The 25,229-nt window shown below is 37.0% G+C and overlaps 1 protein-coding gene across 2 annotated transcripts in view; it reads right to left on the reverse strand.

The window, feature by feature from the left end:
* LOC128205542 (serine/threonine-protein kinase RIO3-like) overlaps positions 1 to 25,229 on the reverse strand; it is a 30,697-nt gene that overhangs the window by 5,225 nt on the left and 243 nt on the right. The window contains exons 1-10 of one of the 2 annotated variants that reach the window (XM_052907275.1): positions 25,097 to 25,219; positions 16,525 to 16,790; positions 16,107 to 16,270; positions 13,288 to 13,389; positions 10,126 to 10,238; positions 5,259 to 5,402; positions 4,808 to 4,935; positions 4,103 to 4,288; positions 2,283 to 2,442; positions 278 to 448 (exon numbers count right to left, since the gene is read on the reverse strand). In XM_052907275.1, the coding sequence (XP_052763235.1) occupies positions 278 to 448; positions 2,283 to 2,442; positions 4,103 to 4,288; positions 4,808 to 4,935; positions 5,259 to 5,402; positions 10,126 to 10,238; positions 13,288 to 13,389; positions 16,107 to 16,270; positions 16,525 to 16,697 (1,341 nt within the window). In that variant the 5' untranslated portion in view covers positions 16,698 to 16,790; positions 25,097 to 25,219. Of the gene's footprint in view, positions 1 to 277; positions 449 to 2,282; positions 2,443 to 4,102; positions 4,289 to 4,807; positions 4,936 to 5,258; positions 5,403 to 10,125; positions 10,239 to 13,287; positions 13,390 to 16,106; positions 16,271 to 16,524; positions 16,791 to 25,096; positions 25,220 to 25,229 lie in introns of those variants that run through there. The other variant, XM_052907274.1, reaches the window with a different exon arrangement.

Genomic DNA, 25,229 nt, shown 5'->3' on the forward strand with positions numbered 1-25,229 from the left:
CAATTATACATATATTTTTTACATTAAACCCTCAAAAAGTATCAGTCCACGACAAAAGAACCAGACTACTTGGGTTCCAATCCTGCTGCCTGCAGACTTTTCAAGATATATTTTAAAAATGTGCTGATCTTTTCTCTTATTATATTCATAAAATTAATCTCTTAATGTCTTAACTTATCATCTTCATATGTTTAAGTAATTTTCAGAAAAGTTTTATATTTGACTTCATCAAACCTGCAGCTATTTATCTACACACATACATGTACAGTGTACTCACTGAGGAGACATTAGTGCAGTCCCTATACAGAAACTCCAGGGCAGATGGGTGTGTGATGTCCACGGACTGGCTCACGTCAATGATCCACACCTGGTCCTGCCACCACAGCATGTTGTACTCACTGAGGTCAGCATGCACTAGTCCGCAATCACGATACAGCTTCCGTAAACACTGCAATGGCAATTGTAATGAACAATTAAATTCTCTGCAGTGAAACAACACATATAAAAAAACTCCAACTCAGACAAAGTGATATGTTCCTGTACAAGCAGAAAAGATCTCTGCCACCATGTATGAAGAATGGCTGGATTTCAGCAATATTATTGTTTGTTCATTTTGTCTTATCACATGACCTTCTTTTTATGTCTATAACTTTAAAAATCGAACATTAAACAAATAAATAATAGTTTTTCAAAAAAGATTTTTAACGCGGTCAGGAATTTTTTATCACAAACACGTGACATGTGTGACAGAATGATTACTGTACCATAAAGGGAAGTAACTGCTGGGTGGAGGTCAATCAATGACACTTCATTAGAATAAGTGTAAATTAACAGCCTTAGGCATAATTCAGCTTGATGATCCTTCAGCTCAAATGCTTATCTAGTTATGAATGGAAAACTTGGTCCTATTTGGCTATAATCTTATTGAAATATTATGTGGTACTATCTATTATTTAAAAGTCATTATAATGAATTTATGTAAAACATGAGAAAAGTAGACAGTTAAAACATTGATGGCATCATAAAATATCTACTGCAATGAGTTTATGCAGTTATTTGTAAGCATTGTAGAACAGTTGTTTTCTTCTGAAAACTTTGGGGCGAAGTATGGCCCCATTCCCAACGCTTAAACATATACTTCTTCCCAAAAGTGAAAATAAAATCCCCCCTTCTCCCAAGGAAAATCAATATTCTATAAATCATTTGAACCCCCAAATTGGTTTGTTATCTTATTTATTAATCTTTTCTGTGTATTTTTATTTCAGCATTCTAATTCATTTATCATTTATATTCGTTTGCATGAAATTTCGTGGTTTTCTGAAAATTTACATTTTCGTGGGTACTTAAATTCGTGGTTTTTCATTTTTGAAAAAAAAATCAGAAACTGCGATCGTCCTAAATCGTCTGCATAATCTCCACACGTTGCGTACGTAATTTCCGTCTTCTACATCACACGTTTATGACACTCGCTTTAATGGTACAACATGCCAATTAGAGCATATACCCATGGCAATTATCGATTTAATTGGAAATTAGGGTCATAAAAGAAGATTGACACTGATCAAAGACAAAGAAAGGCGAAGTCATTGAATATCAATTAAGAATTTGGCAAACTGTGAAAACACCTAGAAGGTGCGTATATTTGAGTTCAAACAATCAATGTAACCGTTTAATATTTCATTAAAGAAAAAAAAAAATCAGACACTCAACACGCACATCTTGTAAACCCGGAGATTTTCATGAACAGCACACGCTACAGCATGTGGTCGTCATTTGGTTATAAAAACACAATGAAAAGATTTGGTTAATTATTTGTTAAAGGCAGATATGATATAAAACCGTTTAGCGTAAGATATACAGTAAGTTCGGTTTTTATACTGTATACTGTGACCTCTGTAAATAATATACTAGAGTATGTACATAACAAGGCAACTGAAAAAGAGAATAAAGGGTCTATACTTCGTGGGATCTTAAATTCGTGGATCACCCAACCCACGAAAACCACGAACATTAATGCTCCACGAACATTAATGATATCACAGTAGTACCTTTATGATAAACAATTCATAGTATGTTTAAACTAAGTATTCTCCAATGACTTTCCAGTTTTCAATATTGGATTTACTCTCCTTCTTAGAAGTAGATGGGATATGTCCTTGAGGGGACATACATATGCAATCCATGATATACATATACACTAGTAGGTTCTGGAGAATCACTGAATATCACCCAGAGCATGTCTCCCGACCCCAATCCCTCCCATGCCGTATTACCCCACCCACCTGTACAACTTGCTGATAAGCGTCTTCCCAGTTTTCCGTAGAAAGTTTTGCATCCTTGAGTTTCGGCGCAGGTCTCTGCTCACTTCCAATAAATGACATCACAAGGACATGTTTCTTCAGGACTTGTACTTCAGGACACGGAATGGAAAACTTCCTCATTCTAAAATGGACATGTTAGTAAGATAAGTAAAGAGAAAATAATATTTGTACCTGAAAGTTACAGGATTCTAAAACCTACAAAACGAGCTGTCACAGACGGCTTCATCACCCGCTGAATGAGTTACAGCATCTGTTTTGCATTTTGTCAGGGGACAGGAAATGAACAAACAGTTAAAACTTAAACAATACAGAATGGATTCATTGGTTTTGTTCTAGTTGCTAGTGCAATAACCAATAAATCAATTATTTCCATTAATAAATGCATTGCTATATGCAGCAATGTAAAATGGGTATGAAAAAATATCCAGATTAATGGGTCCTGTGCACTTCACGTCAATACCATCTTTCTGAATGTGAAGTTTGATGTCAAAACCTCAAAGCCTGTTGAAATAATGCTCTGGACCAAAATTTAGTTTTAAAATATCACAGCCAGGGTTATGGTTCTTGTGCATTCGGCTTTTCCTTAATATGGTTTATTTGTACATTAAGTTAAATACCTCAAAAACTTCTGGAGTTTTTCCCCATACAAAACTTCCTGGATGCACCCACATGAGCCCAACATTTCTATATCCCCTCTGCCATTAAGCAGACGATAAAAATACCGTTAGATAATTATGCCTTATAAACATCATGTAGACAACATAATAAATCAATGACACATGTTAAAATAAAGCTGTACCTAAAAAGTGTTTATGCACTATACTAGCTTTGACACTAGCTTTAAACTTGGACGATTTCAACACTATAAGCATTTATCATATCACCCTCGGGTATGCTGCGTAGCTTGTAACTTGGCAAGCCTAGCTACCGGCGTACGCGCATGCCATCATGTCAAATTTTTCTATCCGTAACTGATATACCGTACATGATTGATATTTTTTCTTGGATATTTCAAGGTATCAATTTATGGGAAAATTGAGATAGAAAACGTACTTTTGTTAATTTCACCAAAAATTATGTGCGATGTTGTGAACTGACGTCATAGAGCGCAGTAATTTTAAATCACTATATACATCTAATAGTTCTTCTAAAAATCACGTTTTTACAATTATTTATTTTTAATTTTGATTAAAAGTCTTGCATAAATGCGTTTTATTGAAGTGACATAATATACTTTTCATATTTACCATACAATACAAATGAGAAGTGGCGCGTTGTTGCGCGTGATTCATCATACATGGTTTTTCCAGCACTGGTCACATGACCGGAAACACATGTATGGTATGCAAGAATATCCAATCCTGAATACTTGTATCTACATTTGGCTGTTCAATTGTAGATTTTTATGACCATCTTACATAAATCACAGAAAAAAGCCAGAAAATATTATTTTCTGTTTGAAATAGATTTGTTTGTGCAGATTGCTCATAAGGGACTGTGTTTATGACATAGTGTACAGAGAAACCTTGCCTATGTGATCATTTCTCTCACCTGGAGAGATTGGCACACTCCTTCATTGCCCACACATTTCTCTAACCTGGAGAGATTGGCACACTCCTTCATTGCCCACACATTTCCCTCACCTGGAGAGATTGGCACACTCCTTCATTGCCCACACATTTCCCTCACCTGGAGAGATTGGCACACTCCTTCATTGCCCACACATTTCTCTCACCTGGAGAGATTGGCACACTCCTTCATTGCCCACACATTTCCCTCACCTGGAGAGATTGGCACACTCCTTCATTGCCCACATTTTGATGATTTTTCGGGGATTCTGTTTCTTGTAATCATCCTTTGCGAAGCGGTGATCCCCGTGCACGTATCGCTCACGGTTCTTAAACTCATTGAGCGTCGTCTTGAACACCTTAATGGCCACCTCCGTTGGAAGAGACTGATCCTTTATCCTTTATTGGACCAAAAATGTTACATTGAGCAATTTTTATTACCCATTTATATTTCCTTTATAAATATAATTACTTATAAACTATCAATTCTATAATAAATTGTTTTAAAAAAACTACAAACTGTTACCTAGTATATGAACCACACCATTAAACTTGTTTGAACTAAAGTTTTAACTGTTTCGAACAGTGAAAATATCAATTTGTTATTTAAATGGTTTGGAATTTTAGTCCAAACCAATGGCTATCAAGTTCAGGGCTGGAACTCAATTTAAGCAACGACATCTCCAAAATGATGTTTTGTACCCTTATAATTTGGCATGCTTTCTTGAAAAACTAAAAAGAAAAACTAAAGTAGAAAGAAAAATTGTTTGCTTCAGTGTAAGATCACAATAAATTTCATCAAATGTACTTACATTGAATCAAATAATTAGCATCTATACAAACCGCAACTTTCTATTAGTTTTATCTAAATATTCTGATTCATATTCGATATAGCAAATAGTAACAATCTTCACTAACTGTCCACCATAAGCATGGAACACAACAGACTCCTTTCCCGTGCTGATACTGCCACTGATCGACTCCAGTATTCCATTGTTGACAAGTCTATACAGTAAGAGACGAGTGCGTGGATCCATGGCGTGCTCCTGCAAGAAACACATGGGCATGATTACCTACATGTATAAACGTACGAGCAGATGTAACTAGATCTCTAGATTTGCCTTTTAGAGAAATAAAGCTCATTACATTTTCTTGTCAAATGAGTTACTGACTGACTGAATGACTGAAAAAAGATGACAATATAATATTTTATCTGACTTGGCTTATTCATATTTACTATTTCTAAGCTTTCCAAGATGAACAGAAGTATGTACTGTAAAATAATATTTTTCTTCAGGGACTTCATCTCAATATCTTTTCCTTAAATACACTCCACTAAAAAATAAGTATCTATTAGCTGCTGGCTTACAGTTGTTGAGTGCTCCTTTTTGTCATGGAGTTTGTGGTTTCGATGGTTCTCCTTGACGCTGTGACGTTTGAGAGCATTGTAGACATGGTTTGGTAGCATCATGTCCATACCTTCACCATCGCCGCTCACAAAATCTGGCGGAAACTGGTAAAAGACAGATAAATCAATAATGAGTCTAAGTTATAAAAGGGTGCTGTTCTTACATGTACATTTCTTTTAACAGCCTTCTGGTATGTACTGTCTTAAACTTTAGTTTTAGCTGTTATCAGGATCAACAAACAACAGTTTGATAATTACAAACGCTTACTAGGATCGCAAGACAGTGAACTAACCCTAACTCATAACGTGTGAGGCTTGGGAGGCCGACAAAATTGCTCCCGCTCATATTTTAATAGGTTGACATAATCCCCCATCAATTTTTTAAGGCGGACATAATCCCTCCCATCATTTTAACAAGGCGGACAAAATCCCTCCCATCATTTTTTTTCTAGGCAGACAAAACACCTCCTAAGTTTATTTTGGTTTTATTATCTACTGCATGGCTTTTAGAGAATATTTGGGATTATTTTGAACTATTTGTCTTTTCAAATAACACTGCAAGCAATGAATAGTAATTAAAAACTTTAAGTGTTACCATAAATTAGACAATCAATTGAAAAACAGTGAAAAATAACTGTTAATAATAACTTTTTTGTATGTAAGATAATTAATATATGTACATGTAATGACTGTTAATCCATTGTTTTCTGCATAAATTAAACATGTGTTCTAAAATAAAAATGGAAATATTGAGGGGTGTTTTGTAAAATTGATGATGGGGATTATGTCTGCCTTGTAAAAATGATGAAAGGGATTATGTCCACCTTGTAAAAATGATGAAAGGGATTATGTCCACCTTGTAAAAATGATGAAAGAGATTATGTCCACCTTGTAAAAATGATGAAAGAGATTATGTCCACCTTGTAAAAATGATGAAAGGGATTATGTCCACCTTGAAAAAATGATGAAAGGGATCATGTCCATCTTGTAAAAATGACAAAAGGGATCATGTCCACCTTGTAAAAATGATGAAAGGGATTATGTCCATCTTGTAAAAATGATGAAAGGGATTATGTCCATCTTGTAAAAATGATGAAAGGGATTATGTCCAACTTGTAAAAATGATGGAAGGGATTATGTCCACCTTGTTAAAATGATGGAAGGGATTATGTCCACCTTGTTAAAATGATGGAAGGGATTATGTCCACCTTGTAAAAATGATGAAAGGGATTATGTCCAACTTGTAAAAATGATGAAAGGGATTATGTCCATCTTGTAAAAATGATGAAAGGGATTATGTCCATCTTGTAAAAATGATGAAAGGGATTATGTCCATCTTGTAAAAATGATGAAAGGGATTATGTCCATCTTGTAAAAATGATGAAAGGGATTATGTCCATCTTGTAAAAATGATGAAAGGGATTATGTCCATCTTGTAAAAATGATGAAAGGGATTATGTCCAACTTGTAAAAATGATGAAAGGGATTATGTCCAACTTGTAAAAATGATGAAAGAGATTATGTCCATCTTGTAAAAATGATGAAAGGGATTATGTCCATCTTGTAAAAATGATGAAAGGGATTATGTCCAACTTGTAAAAATGATGAAAGGGATTATGTCCACCTTGTTAAAATGATGGAAGGGATTATGTCCACCTTGTTAAAATGATGGAAGGGATTTTATCCACCTAGTAAAAATGATGAAAGAGATTATGTCCATCTTGTAAAAATGATGAAAGGGATTATGTCCACCTTGTAAAAATGATGAAAGGGATTATGTCCAACTTGTAAAAATGATGAAAGGGATTATGTCCATCTTGTAAAAATGATGAAAGGGATTATGTCCATCTTGTAAAAATGATGAAAGGGATTATGTCCATCTTGTAAAAGTGACAAAAGGGATTATGTCCACCTTGTAAAAATGATGAAAGGGATTATGTCCACCTTGTAAACATGATGGAAGGGATTATGTCCACCTTGTAAAAATGATGGGGGGAATAAGACCACCTATACAAAAATTAGTGGGAGGGATTTGGTCAAGGGGGATTTTGTCCTACACTCGAGAGTCTAACACCTATACCAACAAACTACACTGTGCCTGACTATTTCTTTGAAAAACTAAAAGGTTCAGTTATATTTGATGTACTTGGTACATCTTAAATCTCCAAAACATTGTTTTTATGAATGAATGAATGATTGTAAAGAGCAATGCAAAGATAAAGGTCATAATTTGCAGTTATTATACCCTTCTTATATAGCTAAAGATGAAACAAAAAACAACATAGTTTGTACAACTATAAACTAGGGGTCCAACAAAGCAGATGACGACAGAAAATGTTCTTCTGTACCTGCCACGCTTCACAGGCAAGACATAAATGATGAATGGATGGTACTGCAATGACAAATGATTTTTAACTGAAGGCAAATTCCATGCAGCAGTTTCCTCCCTCGCATTACACTTATCACAGCCATCAAGCAAACTTTAAAACTAAAGATTTTCTAGCACTTTAAATAAAACAAGAGCTGTCACAGTATGTGACGTATGCCCCCAAATGTGACATTGACCTATGAACAAGGTCAGTACATGAAAAGTTGATCTTGCCTTTACATGTCAAATACATATGGCAAGTCATTTTAAATTGCCTCTGAACATAAAAATACCACCCATATTTGACAACCTATACTCTATGTCCTTATATGCAGCACTCCATTGTGAATAAACACTAAGTGTGACCTTGACCTTAGAGTAAGGGACATGGGTCTTGCATGTGACACGTCGTCTTGGTATGTGGAACACATGTGGCAAGTTATTTTAAAATCTGTCCATACAAGGGAAAGTTACAGCCCGGACACGACAACCTATACTCTATGTGCTTATATGCAGCATTGTGAATAAACACCTAAGTGTGACCTTGACCTTAGAGGTAGGGACACGGGTCTTTCACGCGACACATCGTCTTGGTATGTGGAACACATGTAGCAAGTTATTTTAAAATCTGTCCATACAAGGGAAAGTTACAGCCCGGACACGACAACCTATACTCTATGTCCTTATATGCAGCACTCCATTGTGAATAAACACTAAGTGTGACCTTGACCTTAGAGGTAGGGACATGGGTCTTGCACGCAACACATTGTCTTGGTATGTGAACACATGTGGCAAGTTATTTTAAAATCTGTCCATACAAGGGAAAGTTACAGCCCCGACACGACAACCTATGCTCCATTGTGAATAAACACTTAGTGTGACCTTGACCTTAGAGGTATGAACATGGGTCTTGCACGCGACACGTCGTCTTGGTATGTGGAACACATGTGGCAAGTTATTTTAAAATCTGTCCATACAAGGGAAAGTTACAGCCCGGACACGACAACCTATACTCTATGTGCTTATATGCAGCATTGTGAATAAACACCTAAGTGTGACCTTGACCTTAGAGGTAAGGACACGGGTCTTTCACGCGACACATCGTCTTGGTATGTGGAACACATGTAGCAAGTTATTTTAAAATCTGTCCATACAAGGGAAAGTTACAGCCCGGACACGACAACCTATACTCTATGTGCTTATATGCAGCATTGTGAATAAACACCTAAGTGTGACCTTGACCTTAGAGGTAAGGACACGGGTCTTTCACGCGACACATCGTCTTGGTATGTGGAACACATGTAGCAAGTTATTTTAAAATCTGTCCATACAAGGGAAAGTTACAGCCCGGACACGACAACCTATACTCTATGTCCTTATATGCAGCACTCCATTGTGAATAAACACTAAGTGTGACCTTGACCTTAGAGGTAGGGACATGGGTCTTGCACGCAACACATTGTCTTGGTATGTGAACACATGTGGCAAGTTATTTTAAAATCTGTCCATACAAGGGAAAGTTACAGCCCCGACACGACAACCTATGCTCCATTGTGAATAAACACTTAGTGTGACCTTGACCTTAGAGGTATGAACATGGGTCTTGCACGCGACACGTCGTCTTGGTATGTGGAACACATGTGGCAAGTTATTTTAAAATCTGTCCATACAAGGGAAAGTTACAGCCCGGACACGACAACCTATGCTCTATGTCCTTATATGCAGCAGTCCATTGTAAATAAACACTAAGTGTGACCTTGACCTTAGAGGTAGGAACACGGGTCTTGCACGCGACAAATTGTCTTGGTATGTGGAACACATGTGGCAAGTTATTTTAAAATCTGTCAATACAAGGGAAAGTTACAGCCCGGACACGACAACCTATGCTCCATTGTGAATAAAAACTAAGTGTGACCTTGACCTTAGAGGTATGAACATGGGTCTTGCACGCGACACATCGTCTTGGTATGTGGAACACATGTGGCAAGTTATTTTAAAATCTGTCCATACAAGGGAAAGTAACAGACCGGACACGAGTTATTGAGCCGGACACATGGGCGGACGGACGGACGGACAGACGGTGCGATTTTAATATGCCCACATTCGGGGGCATAAAAAGATAATTTAACAAAACTTTTATAACCATGTATTGAACAAAATGGCCAAGAATGGAATGCCATTGTGCATCCTGTTGCTTTTTTTCAGTAAAAATTATTACAAATATTATAGCCTAAATTATGGACCTTACTGTACATGTGTGTATCATCTCTGGCAACATGTGTACCAAGCTTCATTTGAATATCTTGAATGGTTATTGAGTTATTGACAAGGTAATCATGACTTTCTTCTTGGGAAAAACAGAGCTAATAAATGCTCGTAATAAGGTTTTGTTGTTGAAAAAATGTATTTACCGTATATCGGTCATTGCACAGGAGAATGCACACAAGAAAGCCCACTTACATCCATTATCCTGGAAGCATTTCTACGTCCACAGATCACAGGGTCATGTTTCGTAGTGATGTTTTTCCCCTTGCCAATGTAACCTTTAGCACTTTTTACCGGAGAATCTTTTTCTGCAATGTATGGACACTTTTACAATAAAAAAGTGCTTTAACAGCGATATTCTTACAATTTTTTTTTTTTTTTTTTTTTTTTTTTTACTTCAATTGTTATATTTGACCAGATAATTGATTTCAACCGGCAGAAGGACAAACATACCGGTACTGCCTTGAAGACCCTCCTACTGTTTCCGACAAAATAACAATGGCCATCTGGTCATGAATACATGAACAATGACTGAAGCCATCTGGTCATGAATACATGAACAATGACTGAAGCCATCTGGTTATGAATACATGAACAATGGTTGAAGCCATCTGGTCACACATACATGAACAATGACTAAAGCCATCTGGTCACACATACATGAACAATGACTGAAGCCATCTGGTCATGAATACATGAACAATGACTGAAGCCATCTGGTCATGAATACATGAACAATGACTGAAGCCATCTGGTCACGAATACATGAACAATGACTGAAGCCATCTGGTCATGAGTACACAAACAATGACTGAAGCCATCTGGTCATGAGTACACAAACAATGGTTGAAGCCATCTGGTCATGAATACACAAACAATGGTTGAAGCCATATGGTCACACATACATGAATAATGACTGAAGCCATCTGGTCATGATTACATGAACAATGACTGAAGCCATCTGTTCATGAATACATGAAAAATGGTTGAAGCAATCTGGTCACACATACATGAACAAAGACTGAAGCCATCTGGTCATGAATACATGAACAATGACTGGAGCCATCTGGTCATGAATTATGACTGAAGCCATCTGGTCATGAATACATAAACAATGGTTGAAGCCATCTGGTTATTAATACATGCACAATGACTGAAGCCATCTGTTCATGAATACATGAGCAATGACTGAAGCCATCTGGTCATGAATTCATGAACAATGGTTGAAGCCATCTGGTCACACATACATGCACAATGACTGAAGCCATCTGGTCATGAATACATGAGCAACGACTGAAGCCATCTGGTCATGAATACATGAACAATTACTGAAGCCATCTGGTCATGAACTCATGAACAATGGTTGAAGCCATCTGGTCACACATACATGAACAATTGTTGAAGCCATCTGGTCACACATACATGAACAATGACTGAAGCCATCTGGTCATTAATACATGAACAGTGACTGAAGCCATCTGGTCATTAATACATGAACAATGACTAAAGCCATCTGGTCATTAATACATAAACAATGACTGAAGCCACCTGGTCATGAATACATGAACAATGACTGAAGCCACCTGGTCATGAATACATGAACAATGACTGAAGCCATCTGGTCATTAATACATGAACAATGACTGAAGCCATATGGTCATTAATACATGAACAATGACTGAAGCCATATGGTCACAAATACATGAACAATGACTGAAGCCATCTGGTCATGAATACATGAACAATGACTGAAGCCATCTGGTCATGAATTAATAAACAATGGTTGAAGCCATCTGGTCACATATACATGAACAATTGTTGAAGCCATCTGGTCATTAATACATGAACAATGACTGAAGCCATCTGGTCATTTATACATGAACAATGACTGAAGCCATCTGGTCACACATACATGAATAATGACTGAAGTCATCTGGTCACGCATACATAAAAAATGATTAAGGTCTTCAAGGCAAACACTGTTTTTGATCACAGTTTGAGGCTTACTTATTACGATGACAAACTGTCTCACACTAAACTGATATTCTTCTTGTTGTTTAAATTATGTTTATTGCAAGTTAACCTGTCATGTTGGACCACAAACCTCCCTCTCCAGACCACAAATCTACCTCTCTAGACCATAAATCTACCTCTCTGGACCACAAACCTCCCACTCTGGCAACAAATCTACCTCTCTTAACCAAAAACTTCCCTCTTCGGACCACAAATCTCTCTCTCTGGACCACAAATCTACCTCTATTGACCAAAAACTTCCCTCTTCAGACCACAAATCTCTAACTCTGGCCACAAATCTACCTCTCTTGACCAAACACTTCCCTCTTCGGACCACAAATCTCTCTCTCTGGACCACAAATCTCCCTCTTTGGACCACAAATCTCTCTCTCTGGACCACAAATCACCCTCTTTGGAAACCCAAATCTACTTCACTGGCGACACAAATCTACATCTCCAGAGACCCAAACCTACCTCACTGGAGACCCGAATCTACATCTCCAGAGACCCAAACCTACTTCACTGGAGACCCGAATCTTCATCTCCAGAGACCCAAACCTACCTCACTGGAGACCCGAATCTACATCTCCAGAGACCCAAACCTACCTCACTGGTGACCTGAATCTTCATCTCCAGAGACCCAAACCTACCTCACTGGAGACCCGAATCTACATCTCCAGAGACCCAAACCTACCTCACTGGAGACCCGAATCTACATCTCCAGAGACCCAAACCTACCTCACTGGAGACCCGAATCTACATCTCCAGAGACCCAAACCTACCTCACTGGAGACCCGAATCTTCATCTCCAGAGACCCAAACCTACCTCACTGGAGACCCGAATCTTCATCTCCAGAGACCCAAACCTACCTCACTGGAGACCCGAATCTTCATCTCCAGAGACCCAAACCTACCTCACTGGAGACCCGAATCTACATCTCCAGAGACCCAAACCTACCTCACTGGAGACCCGAATCTACATCTCCAGAGACCCAAACCTACCTCACTGGAGACCCGAATCTTCATCTCCAGAGACCCAAACCTACCTCACTGGAGACCCGAATCTACATCTCCAGAGACCCAAACCTACCTCACTGGTGACCCGAATCTACATCTCCAGAGACCCAATCCTACATCACTGGCACTGCCAGATGTTCACATGTCTGTGTACTAAATTTATTTTCACCTCTTTGTATGAAATTTAGAGGAATGATGCTTAGATAAGAATACTTTTGCTTTATAAACCCCTTCGTCATTATCAATACATTTGTGCATTTATGTGCTGCACTGAGAAATGAAGCATTCTACAACAGCATTACTGTTTGTCAATATTTACAACCTTACCCCACTCTGTTTTTTCTTCGTAATCATCTTCAACAGTAACCGGATCCTCATCCTCCCTGAAGGCTGGGTGCGGGCACTGGTAGTTCTCATAGGATATCCTCACTGAAATAAGCACAACAATTAATTAATAGTGTTTCTTAATCAAGGCCTTCTTCAGCCAATTCTATTGCTGATTTGTGCTTTGTTGCCTATACAGGTCTTTCTAGGCATCACCATTCCCCATTTAATGAATTTAGCAATAGAAATTACCAATTTCGGGATAATTTCTCTTTCTCAAAATGCTGATTTGTCTTTTTACACATTATCAATGTTTTCAAAGTGTACAGATACTCTTGTATCTGAAGCTTGTGTTCGGAAATCAGACTCCTTTTGTTATCCTTCTTTTGCTTTCTTAGTATCATCATGATTATTTAAATCTTTTAACCTGGAATCAGAAAGTGTGATACTTTAGTCATGCTTTTTGCAGCAGATAGTAAATTTCCATATACTTTTACTGTCTTTAATAACAGAATAACAAAACATATACATAATAATTGCACAACAGTTGTGAAATGATGCACACTGGATCAAGTAAGATATCTTAGTATATTATCCCATGTTCAAGCCTATTAAATGTTTGTTAACCTTCAATCAACTGTTATATTGAAAATTTCAAAAAAATATTTTCATTTCATTAAATTTCAATATTTTCACAAACTATTCACAAAAAAAGTAAATTACAAATGATTAAAAAACTGGTTTCATAAACAGAATGCATCGAGCCAGGTTATCCAGAATAAGCAGTTGAGACCAAATCAAATTATTGCAAAAGGTCATGAGACATTATTTGTAATTTTGGGAGCATTTGTAGTGATTTGAGGAAAACGTTTATATTTATCGCAACTGTGTAAGAAGTTGACCTTTTTTATCAAAATGAGCTCAACAACGATTAACTTGAAAGAAAATTTGACATTTACCAGACTTTTACTGCATAATAAACAAGAGCTGTCACAGAGACAGCAGGCTGACTATTCCACCACTTTTCAGTATCAGGATTGAATAGTTTTGGCGAAACATGCATGGATCACTGTATTAAGTCTCAATTCAATAAATCAAGAAGTTGCTGAGATACATGATGTATAAACATATGTGTGCTTACATGCAAAACCTTAACCAGAATTTCTAAGTAAAATATTAATAAAGGCCCATAATTTGCATTATATTCAAAGTAGAGTTATCTAACTTGATTAATGTAGTAGGTTGGATAGTTGGAAATACATATCTAAAGTTTCAATGCAATACATGATGTTTTTGATGAGATAATGACATAAAGGTGCTTACATGCAAAACCTTAACCAAGGTGTGACGCCAATGCCGATGCTTGGGTGAGTAGTATAGCTCTCCTTATTCTTCGAATAGTTGAGCTAAAAATACATAATTACTAGGGACGAATATTCGATCAAACGTTTGGTATTCAAATGTATTAGATTCAAAAAAATTCAATAAAGAGACTAGAAAATCATTTGCCTACAACACTGTTGTTGTTTATAAAGCGTGTTTGTCTTGTTTTTATAACGATTGCCACCTAATGCCCTAGGCGTGACTGTGAATGTGATGACAATACACTAAACAAAAAGTCATATGTCATTTAGGGACATATTGTCGGGTACTATCAAACGTCCTCTAATTTTACAATACCTAATTAGGAATCGGCTTAAACACCAATGTGTTGTCTTGGCTGCAAAGTAATCTGTGCAACATAGCTCAAATCGCCGTGATAATGAAAATGTCATGTGCTAAAATGTATATGTGCTTTAAACTGTATTCCACGATACAATGTTCATGCTTTGAAATGTATATTGTAGCATTTTATGATATAATTCCTCTATTGTTGTACAACAGATGAGTCAAATCCACTTACGTTTTCAATTTATTATTTTACAAGTTCCCGAGTTTGGGTTTGGGTTTTCCATAGTTATACTTAGTCATTTTAGAGGTCAATCTCAGAACGAGGCTGCTCTTCCTATGGAAGACCCTCTATTGGCGCAAAACACTATTTGACTAGGAATCCATCTAATTTCACATTGTTTACAAATATAAAGGCAGAGTAATTGATATCATTCTATTTTGTTGTTTTCTGTTTATAATGTATTGCCTTTTTCTTAATGAACGTGGAAAATTTTAAAGGCTCATTCGGGGAAATCCTGGTCCACAGCGCATACAAGCTACGACAAAGTGGGGTAAAAATGCCCCGGCTATTACTTTTAGCGATAAATAATAGTAGTACATCTTCTAAAATATGTATTTCGGTAATCGAATATTCAAATATTCGATCAAAAGAATTACCGAATTATGAAATCAATTTTGCCATTTGTTTGCGTCCCTAGTAATTACCAGAAGTAACATTAGGGATATTGATGTTGGACAACCATAATCAATGTTGCTAACATGACATCCGTTCATCACTATGATACTCCACCACAAAACACTGATAGGCATGCTGCCATCCATTTCAAAATATATGTGCTTATCTGTTCCCAATGTTTACTGGTATAAAAGTTGAGTATTTCCCAATATTTAATATTTATAAGAGGAAAGCTTAAATGGGTATAGGCCCCCAAAAGCCTTGATTTTCCTCATAGAAAATCAATGGGCAGCTCAATTACCAATGATACAGCGCATCATCCTACTGACCAATCATGACTTGCAAAAACAGATTCTAATTGAAATTCTACTGATAGTTGCAAACAACATAACTTATTGAAATTCAATTGATGACCACCAAATAACAGTTGAATTATGTACAGTCATTCCAAACATGACAGCAAAAATACACTGACCCTTGTTTGTACCATTCCAGTGTTTTTCCTGTGCCTGCAGCAAGGCGTTATGTTCCTGATCGTACTGTATCTGTAGCAGCCTGGCCAGGGCTACATCACTGCCAGTTTCTGCCTCATTGCTAGCACTGTTGATCAGATCTTGTATATCTGGTTCAATATCAATCCTGAAAAATGAACAGGAGTATCTCAAAGTAACTGTTTGTCTTTACAAATAAATGGACAGTCTTTTCCATTTCCATGACAACATGAAATATAGTAAAATTCCATAATAGAATTAACTTATCTAAAATGTTTAAAAAAACATAGCAGGTATTTTATTAAGCCGGTAAGCTATTTAAAAAATTATAAAAAAAAATCCATATTAACAGGATTTTTTACACAGGCCTATATTATTCTGAGTGAAAGACGTAAGGATTACCCTGCCGCCAAGGCTTCGGCACGGCATTCTCTTGAAAGATCTTGCTGTTGTAAGTCACTGGCAAGCTGCTCACTCATAACATCTTCCAAACTGCAGGCAACTGGTGCAGCTGGCTTGCCCCATGGGCTGCTGGGTTTGGGTTGAGATGTTGTCTCTGTCACAATACCTTCCATTGTCTTGAATAGGCTTGGATTTAAAGTCTCTGTCTGCTTGATGGTGTCGGTTGGAGATTGGACACTGTTTGATGTGACTTTTAGTGCTCTAGTCTATAATTGGTGAACTAATATTAGAAATACAGAAGATTAAAAGACAAATCATAAAAAATGAATATTTTAGATCATTTAAAAGGTTAATTCTCAGGGTTAGGAAGGGAGAAAATAACTATCATCCAATGTTACCATTAAATGGTAGATAAATGGAATTTTCAAGAGAAACGTCTAGGGAAAACTGTATCCTACATACCATATCAGGGGATTTTGACATTTACAGGACACTAATTAATTAGACCCACTTTCCATTTCCCTTTATAATATCAGATTTTTGCTTTAGCAACCAAAACAATGAATTGATTGTCTGTACGCTTTTTGCGGGTTATTAGTTTTCGTCCCACAGCAGCTGATCATCCAGTTGAATGAAGAATAAAGATCACATTCTTCGGGGGATTTAACTCTGAGAAACAACACTGAAACTTCGAGATGATTCTCATTTAAAACACAAATAACTTCAAACAAGAAATACTTATTCCTTTCTTAAATTGAAACACTTTATCAGACGAGTAGTTCCGACAGGGTCAAAATTAACACAAGCCCACTAGCCCTGCACTGGTAAAATATGTTTCGGGCTTGCTCAAATTCTGAATTTTATATAGCATTTGATGCCAAGCAAAAGTATAAGAATTCGGGCTTGTTCATTCAAAATTCTAATTTCAATGACTGATAGAATAATAAATAACAACAGACATTTACTGTCACAATTGTTCATGTTAATCTCCATGGTAACTTCGAGAAACTCAGGGAGGGTTTAAGTGAAGGAAACAGTTTTTACCTTATTGAAACCCTCAAACATCAGCTTTAATCTTTAGAGTGAGCAAGGAGAGTGGTGGGTCTAACTCTAACTTGATGAGTGTACTAAATATCTTTATAGTGATTATGATAAATTAAATCAGTTGAAAGCATTTAAAGGGTAATTTGCAGCAAATATTTTGAAAAACAATCTTCCCCACAATCAATTCAATGCATGCAGTCAGCGTCAAGCGACTTTTTTGGCTTAAGTGTCAGGAAGTCAGTAAAGCCAGTATTCTTGTTCTAACTGTTGGTAGAGTTGACAAACTGTCATGTCGGTTTCTTTCTTCGCAACAGAATGTCAGAATGTGTATGTTTGTAAGTTGTTGTATATATATATACAGGGTTTTTTCAATCGGACCCATTCCCAAAGCAAAATATAAGATATTTTTCCCAATCTTCAGAAAAAAATCCCAATCATTTATTTTTATTTATTTTTTTGGAAAGTCTTTTTAAATGTACTGGTTCTTTTTCAACATCCTAATAAATTATGTGATGTAAAGTTCTTTTGATAATCAAACTCGGAAAACATTGATTTTCATCACATTCAGATATCTGTATGAAATAATTATCTGTCATGAACAAATTTATTGCAATAGATATTCACACCCAAGGACTGATATTTCAGCCATTTTGGGTCTTTTAAAGGGAAACTATATGTAGTAAGGCAAATTTAAGGTGAAATTATTTGAATATTTTTATTGCATAATTCTTCAATTTGCTAATTTTTTATTGTATCAGTTGTTGTTGTTTTTATTTTTCAAAAGACATCTTGACATTATTTCTGGAATTGCAGTTTTAATTTAGTATTTTTGTTTGATGTTTCTTTAGGAGCGTGAAAAGTCAGATGATAATATGGATTGAGTCTGGACTATTGTTGTTTTTTGCAATTGTTTAATCTCATTTTGGTTACTGTTTATTCAGTATTTTTAACACATTTCTTTGTATTGTGCAGTAAGCCATCTGCCACCTAGACATCAAAGTTTTTAGAGTAATTAACAAGTCTTACTCTCGTGTCTTATTTGCATAATTATGTAAGTTTTAATTGGCCATAGGGCCCTTTCCTTATTTGTTAAAGGTCTTTTAATTGGTGGAATTTAATATGTTCCCTCCTACCATTTTATCATTGGGTGAGGACATTTTTGTAAATAGGTACTTATAGAGATTTTTATAAGAAAAAAAAGGACTTTACTGGATTTTTGACTTTCAATAAGGAAACACCTGAATTCTTCTAAGTGGCATAACCGTAGCCACAGTGGCATGACCAGAGACTTCTAAATAGTCCAGCCACATATGAAGAACTTTGCCAGAACCCTCTTAAAAACTGATTTACAAAATAGTGTTTACTTTTGGACATGTTGTTAAAATACAACATGTACATTTTATTTTTGATTATTTAACCATCTGTTTCCAGACTGCTTTTATAAATATGTTTGTTGAATAATTTATAATAGTTTGTAATAATCTTGTAGGTTCATATTTGGCTTCATTTTATCTTAACTACCTTTGTTCTATTATTAAGTCCTTCCTGCTTTATCTTTCTGTAATCCCTTCAAAATTCAATGAATGATTGTTTATCAATTGACACGTATTGCCTTTATACATACGTTAAGGGAACGTCTTAAAATATGTTGTTACAATAATATTCTCTTTGGTATTTCATGTTTGTTCTAAAGCTTTCTTGTTAAATTTGTTACTTGCTTTTATGAGTCTGGAATTGACAGCCGTATGGTTAGGACCTCCTAAGAGAATCGTTTTTAAGTACCGGGGGTACTTATCGCGACAAGAATATGCTAAAGAACAGCCAGAGTCAACCGAAGAGACACAGGTCTACGCAACTGAAACAGATGAACAGCGTACAGAGACCACCTTCATATATGATGGAGAAGATGAAAAAGTGGTAATAGCAAGCTTACAGGAAGAAAAGATGTTCCACTTCCAGATTTAGTAAATCTTCAGAGATCCTGTCCTGAATTATCAGACATGTACCAGTACAAGCTTCTCAACATAGTTCCAGATGACCCGGAAAAGGCCAAGACATACAACTTTGAGATAGATAAAGGGGTACTGGTACATTTTTACATCAAACGTGGGAAGAACACTCCGCGAGATATTCGCCTTGTGAAACAAGTAGCCATTCCAAGGGTTCTGCGTGACGATGTTTTTCGCTCATATCATGACTGTGTACTAGGGGGACATCAAGGATTCGACCGCACATATGCTGCACTACGGAGCAAATACTTCTGGTCATCAATGTACCAGGACATCTAGCAGTATGTTCGATCCTGTGAGACATGTCAACAATCAAAGCATGACTTCCATGCTCGACGACCACCTCTGCATCCCCAACCAGTACATGATGTTCTTGATCGATGGCATATATGGACATTTTAAGTGGCCTACCAACCACCAAAACCAAGTGTAAGCACATACTTTTAGTTGTGGACAGCTGCTCAAAATGGTGTGAAGCCTTTCCTCTACGGACCCAGGAAGCAACGGAGGTAGCAGAAGTCTTCTTTCAACAAATCATCACAAGATTTGGTGCACCTAGAGTCCTGATCACAGACCGGGGAAGAAACTTCACTTCCAACTTGGTAAAAGCACTATCAGAACTTTTCCAGATCACTCGACATCTTACAAGTTCATACCACCAACAAACCAATGGAGCGTGTGAGAGGATGAATTCGGTGATTCTGCAAGGTCTGAGAGCTTACACCAAATACCAACAGGATGATTGGCCTGAACTGCTACCTGGTATAATGATGGCTTACAGAGCCACACCAGCTACCCAGTCTACACAATACTCGCCATACTTCATGCTGTTTGGACGGGAGAGAGGAATGCCCATCGACACAGCTCTTATTCCAAAGGAGCGTCTGGCACAGGACCACAAGATATTTCTGAGTAGAGTATTGCAGAACCTGGAAGAAGCTAGAAAGATAGCGAAAGATAATATACAGACAGCACAAGACAGGTACAAGAAGATATATGACAAAACAGCAAAACCTCCAAATTACATTCCGACCGACAGAGTATGGCTGTATTGTACCAAAGTCCCGCTACGAACGGCACCAAAACTTCACAGAAAATGGATGGGACCATACTATATTACACAGATCTGTCCAAATCACACATACAAGCTACGAAATTGCCAAACGAATAAAGAAGTGAAATCCCTTGTTAATGCACAACGGCTGAAACACTACTGTGATCCAGTAGATAGACCAACCAACCCCCCAGCTGAGTTTGATGATGGTCAAACAGAACATGATCCTGATGAACTACCAGATCATATTGCCAACCCCCAGCCCCATCGACCACAGCAAGACCAACAGCTCCACCAACAGCCGCATCAACACAATCTTCCACCTCAACGAGTCCCAAAACATCAGAATCCTCAGCAGAAGCCTAATCGAGAACATCCAGTTAACCAACCTCAGCTACAGCCAACGGTCCCAACACCAACGCTAAACTAACAACCCAAGCAATTGACAAATGGCCAAAAGAAACCTCAAGAGGCAACCCATCAGGCACAAACACAATCCAAACAACACACAAGGCAAGGTTCTTCAATTTCTTATAAGGAAAAGACACAAACACTTATAAAAGATTCCAGATCAACAAAACCTGAACCCACAAAACGCTTTAACCCACATTGTTTGGACTACAAAAATAACAGCTGTCAAGAGTACCGAGCTGATGAAATCAAACTTGTGAAGTCAGCAAACCGCACCAATGGTATTTTGTACTATTATGTAGTTTTCTATGAACCTGGACGAAAAGGTGTATAGACATTTGAGTGCAAAGTACCGCAGCAGTTTACAAGAGAATTTCACGCCAAAAAGACAATGGGTGGCAAAAAGAGAAAGCGGCCTTTGCAAGAAAAACAAAATAATTTTTTTGATAGGGCCACTGTTAACAAATGTACAGCTCAACCAGTAACTAATGCAGGGACACAGACCGACATTGAAACCGAACCATCAAGAGTTCAGACTGATAAAGAAACAAACAATACAGAAAACTCACATGCAACACTACACAAACTGCAGGCAGTAAGAATCATGAAACTGAAGCCGTATTATTATGTTCAAGCTGGAACAACAAACCCTAGATGGCACACGTCATCTGCAGCACGAGATTCAGCTTTAAAATTCTATTTGAAACAATGCGAAATTGCCAATGAAGCAAAACTTAAAGCTAAAGAATTCACAATGCAATGCAAACTGGATGAAATGAGAGGCACAAAACGTACGATCCATCCAGATGTTTTTATATTAACCCAGCACATCATTGAAGTTGACTGCAAAAACAATGGCACTTACATGTATCTAGTCAGCTAAAAAAACAAACACTATGCACCGGAATGGATAAAAACGGAAAATGTTCCTCCGGTTCTACTTGAAAATTTCTGCAATATCTTAAAAAATGACTTCGAAGTAGATGCTGTAGTATTTTTTGATCAATGACTTACGATACATTGCACTATTGTTAAGTTGAAATTAGGTTTTATTTTAAATTACATTCTTACGTTGTGTTCAATAATGCGAGGTGTTTATTTTAATGAGCAGATCTGATTTTTCCAAAAAGTGAAAAGTAAAGGTCTATGTTCTTTTTCATTTGTGGCACTTAATTGTTCCACATCATATGGTGGGCCAGTCTTTGATATGGTAGGGGCAAGCCCTTAAGTCTGATCACTGTTGGCCACAGATCTTAACTTTAATTTTGGGTAAGCTTCTATTGTATCTAACATTGGTATCTAATTGTCATTTTTCAAATCTTTATACGTTTCAAAGAGCAATCTTAACTCTCAAAAGAGTATTGCTCTGTGTTTCCGGCTTATGTTATATTTCTTAGTTTAGGTAATTAACCACCAAAGTTGTATACATGATCTAATTCTCTTCTGCTCAGAATCCAACTTAAAAGTAAAGGAATCACACATGATTTTTAGGGGGAAAACTGTATATTCATGTTTGTACTCAGTAGTAGAAACAAAGCGAAAATAGTACTTAAATTTAAAGATATCTATTGAATGATATCTGTTACAATATGTGAATAGACACAGTAATTCAGTCAGTCACTGGGACTCTACATAATGTTTACAATTACATTGACATTATAGAACAAAGTGTACTACAGAAGATTGCGAAAGAGATGATATTAACAAATAAAACATATCATTTTATTCATTTATTGATGCCTACAATGCATACAGGCTATTTAATTATTATGTTTGGGACAAACATATTCCAAGCAGGGGTGAATATGTAGTAAGGCAAATTTAAGGTGAAATTATTTGAATATTTTTAATGCATAATTCTTCAATTTGCTAATTTTTTATTGTGTCAGTTGTTGTTGTTTTTATTTTTCAAAAGACATCTTGACATTATTTCTGGAATTGCAGTTTTAGTATTTTTGTTTGATGTTTCTTTAGGAGCGTGAAAAGCCAGATGATAAAATGGATTGAGTCTGGACTATTGTTGTTTTTTGCAATTGTTTAATCTCGTTTTGGCTTCCTGTTTATTCAGTATTTTTAGCACATTTCTTTGTATGGTGCAGTAAGCCATCTGGCACCTAGACATCAAAGTTTTTAGAGTAATTAACAAGTCTTACTCTCTTGTCTTATTTGGATAATTATGTAAGTTTTAATTGGCCATAGGGCCCTTTCCTTATTTGTTAAAGGTCTTTTAATTGGTGGAATTTAATATGTTCCCTCCTACCATTTTATCATTGGGTGAGGACATTTTTGTTAATAGGTACTTATAGAGATTTTTATAAGAAAAAAAGAGGACTTTACTGGATTTTTGACTTTCAATAAGGAAACACCTGAATTCTTTTAAGTGGCATAACCGTAGCCACAGTGGCATAACCAGAGACTTCTAAATAGTCCAGCCACATATGAAGATTTCATATATAACTGTACATGAAACAAACTTTTATACTGAATTCACAATTGGATTAATGTTACTTGTTATTTGTTATCTCTGAGTTGAAAGGAACTTAAAGCACAAAATAAACAAATGGAAAACTTGAACAAGTCTCTGCGTTAGAAACTACATCAGCCAAACTCAATCAATATAAGGCTGACCAACGGTGTCTGTCAGCAGGGACTAAAATCGAGGAGGCACAGGGGCTCTACCGAGTTAATTCCCCAATCATTCGGAGTACCCCCTGTGATCGCGTCAGCGGGCTTGCGCCCAAATCTTAGCGAAAGACTGCGCATCAGGATTGCAACCCCCCCCAAAGGAACTTGACGCCAGCCCCACCCTGTGACATATATATAAAAACTAACTAATATAAAACCATTTCCTAATTCGCAGGAGACTAGACAGCTTTTTCATTTAACTGTAAAATATCCCAATTTCAGCATTTTCACGACGCAAATTTTCCCAAAATGTCTAGGGTCTTTTTCCCAAATTGGGCAGAAAAAGCCCTGATATATATATATAACAGAAAATGTTTTCCCTACCTGCTTACATTGCCTGCATTTTTACATGCATACGTAATGGGCAACAAAATTACATGTATTTTCTTTTCCTAAAACTGCAGATGTGCAGATAATAAGTTATGCTCCAGTCAATTGTTACCACAGCCCCCCCCCCCCAGGTCCGGGGATAGCGGGGACTTTGCCTTTCAGTCCAGCCAATCCCGAGTAAAATCTCCGCCCTGCGGACACAAACTGATGGTAAAATCCCCGCAAAATGCCCCTAAACCCCAGGGACCATATGTAAGGCCCATTCCCCGCTTTGTTTTGCGCAAGGACAAAACCACCGCATTCACCCGGCACTGCGGGGCCACATGGCCCATATCCCTGGCTATCTCCGGCACGGACCTATAAACCATGGATTGGCAACTGCCCGATATCGGTGAAACAATAAGAAATAATAATTTACCCACAATCCTTAGAGCGCGCTCGGCAAATATCGAAAAAATCCGCCGAATCTCCGATCGGTGAATAACGGGGTTCTTCGGTTATTTCTGCCAGCTCTACTAATAATTATTATTAACACCGATCAACATGTCGCATGTAATATGTTTGTAGAGTGTCGTTATTGCATTTTCTCTAATTATCGAAGTATTAATCAGGACCTCATATGTTCCTGATTAAATTTATATTTAGTTTTAATCAAAGTTTTCCTACATGCATATATTCGGCCGATGTGGGATGTCTCGAAAACGACCACACGATAAGATCTCGGAATGAAATCTCGCTGCACGCGTGAGTTTGAGCTAATCGCATTTACACAGAGGAGAGTTGCCAATCTATGGTTTATAGGTCCGTGTCTCCGGTATCCCCCTGGACCGGTGGGGACCGTGGTTACAACTGACTTTAGTCATTACAACTGACTAGTGCATTCACAGGTACTTGACACAAACTTTTTTTAATGTTCTATATGGGCTATATACTATAATAAACATATATATAGGCTGATTTTTTATTTTGTGACTTGCGCCTGTGAGTGCATTAACAATTTTGTATTTCTTAAACTATTAAAAAAGGGCAATTTTCTTACCTTTAATACCTCCTTTCTCCTTTCATATGTTTTTATAAATGATATACTTTTGGGTCACTATTTAACAGTGATTACAGCTAAATTTTGATCTGTTGCGAAACTTTAATTTCTGTTAGTTGTGCAATATATTTAT

The sequence above is a fragment of the Mya arenaria genome, chromosome 10 (genome assembly GCF_026914265.1).
Source record: "Mya arenaria isolate MELC-2E11 chromosome 10, ASM2691426v1".
Classification (NCBI taxonomy): domain Eukaryota; kingdom Metazoa; phylum Mollusca; class Bivalvia; order Myida; family Myidae; genus Mya; species Mya arenaria.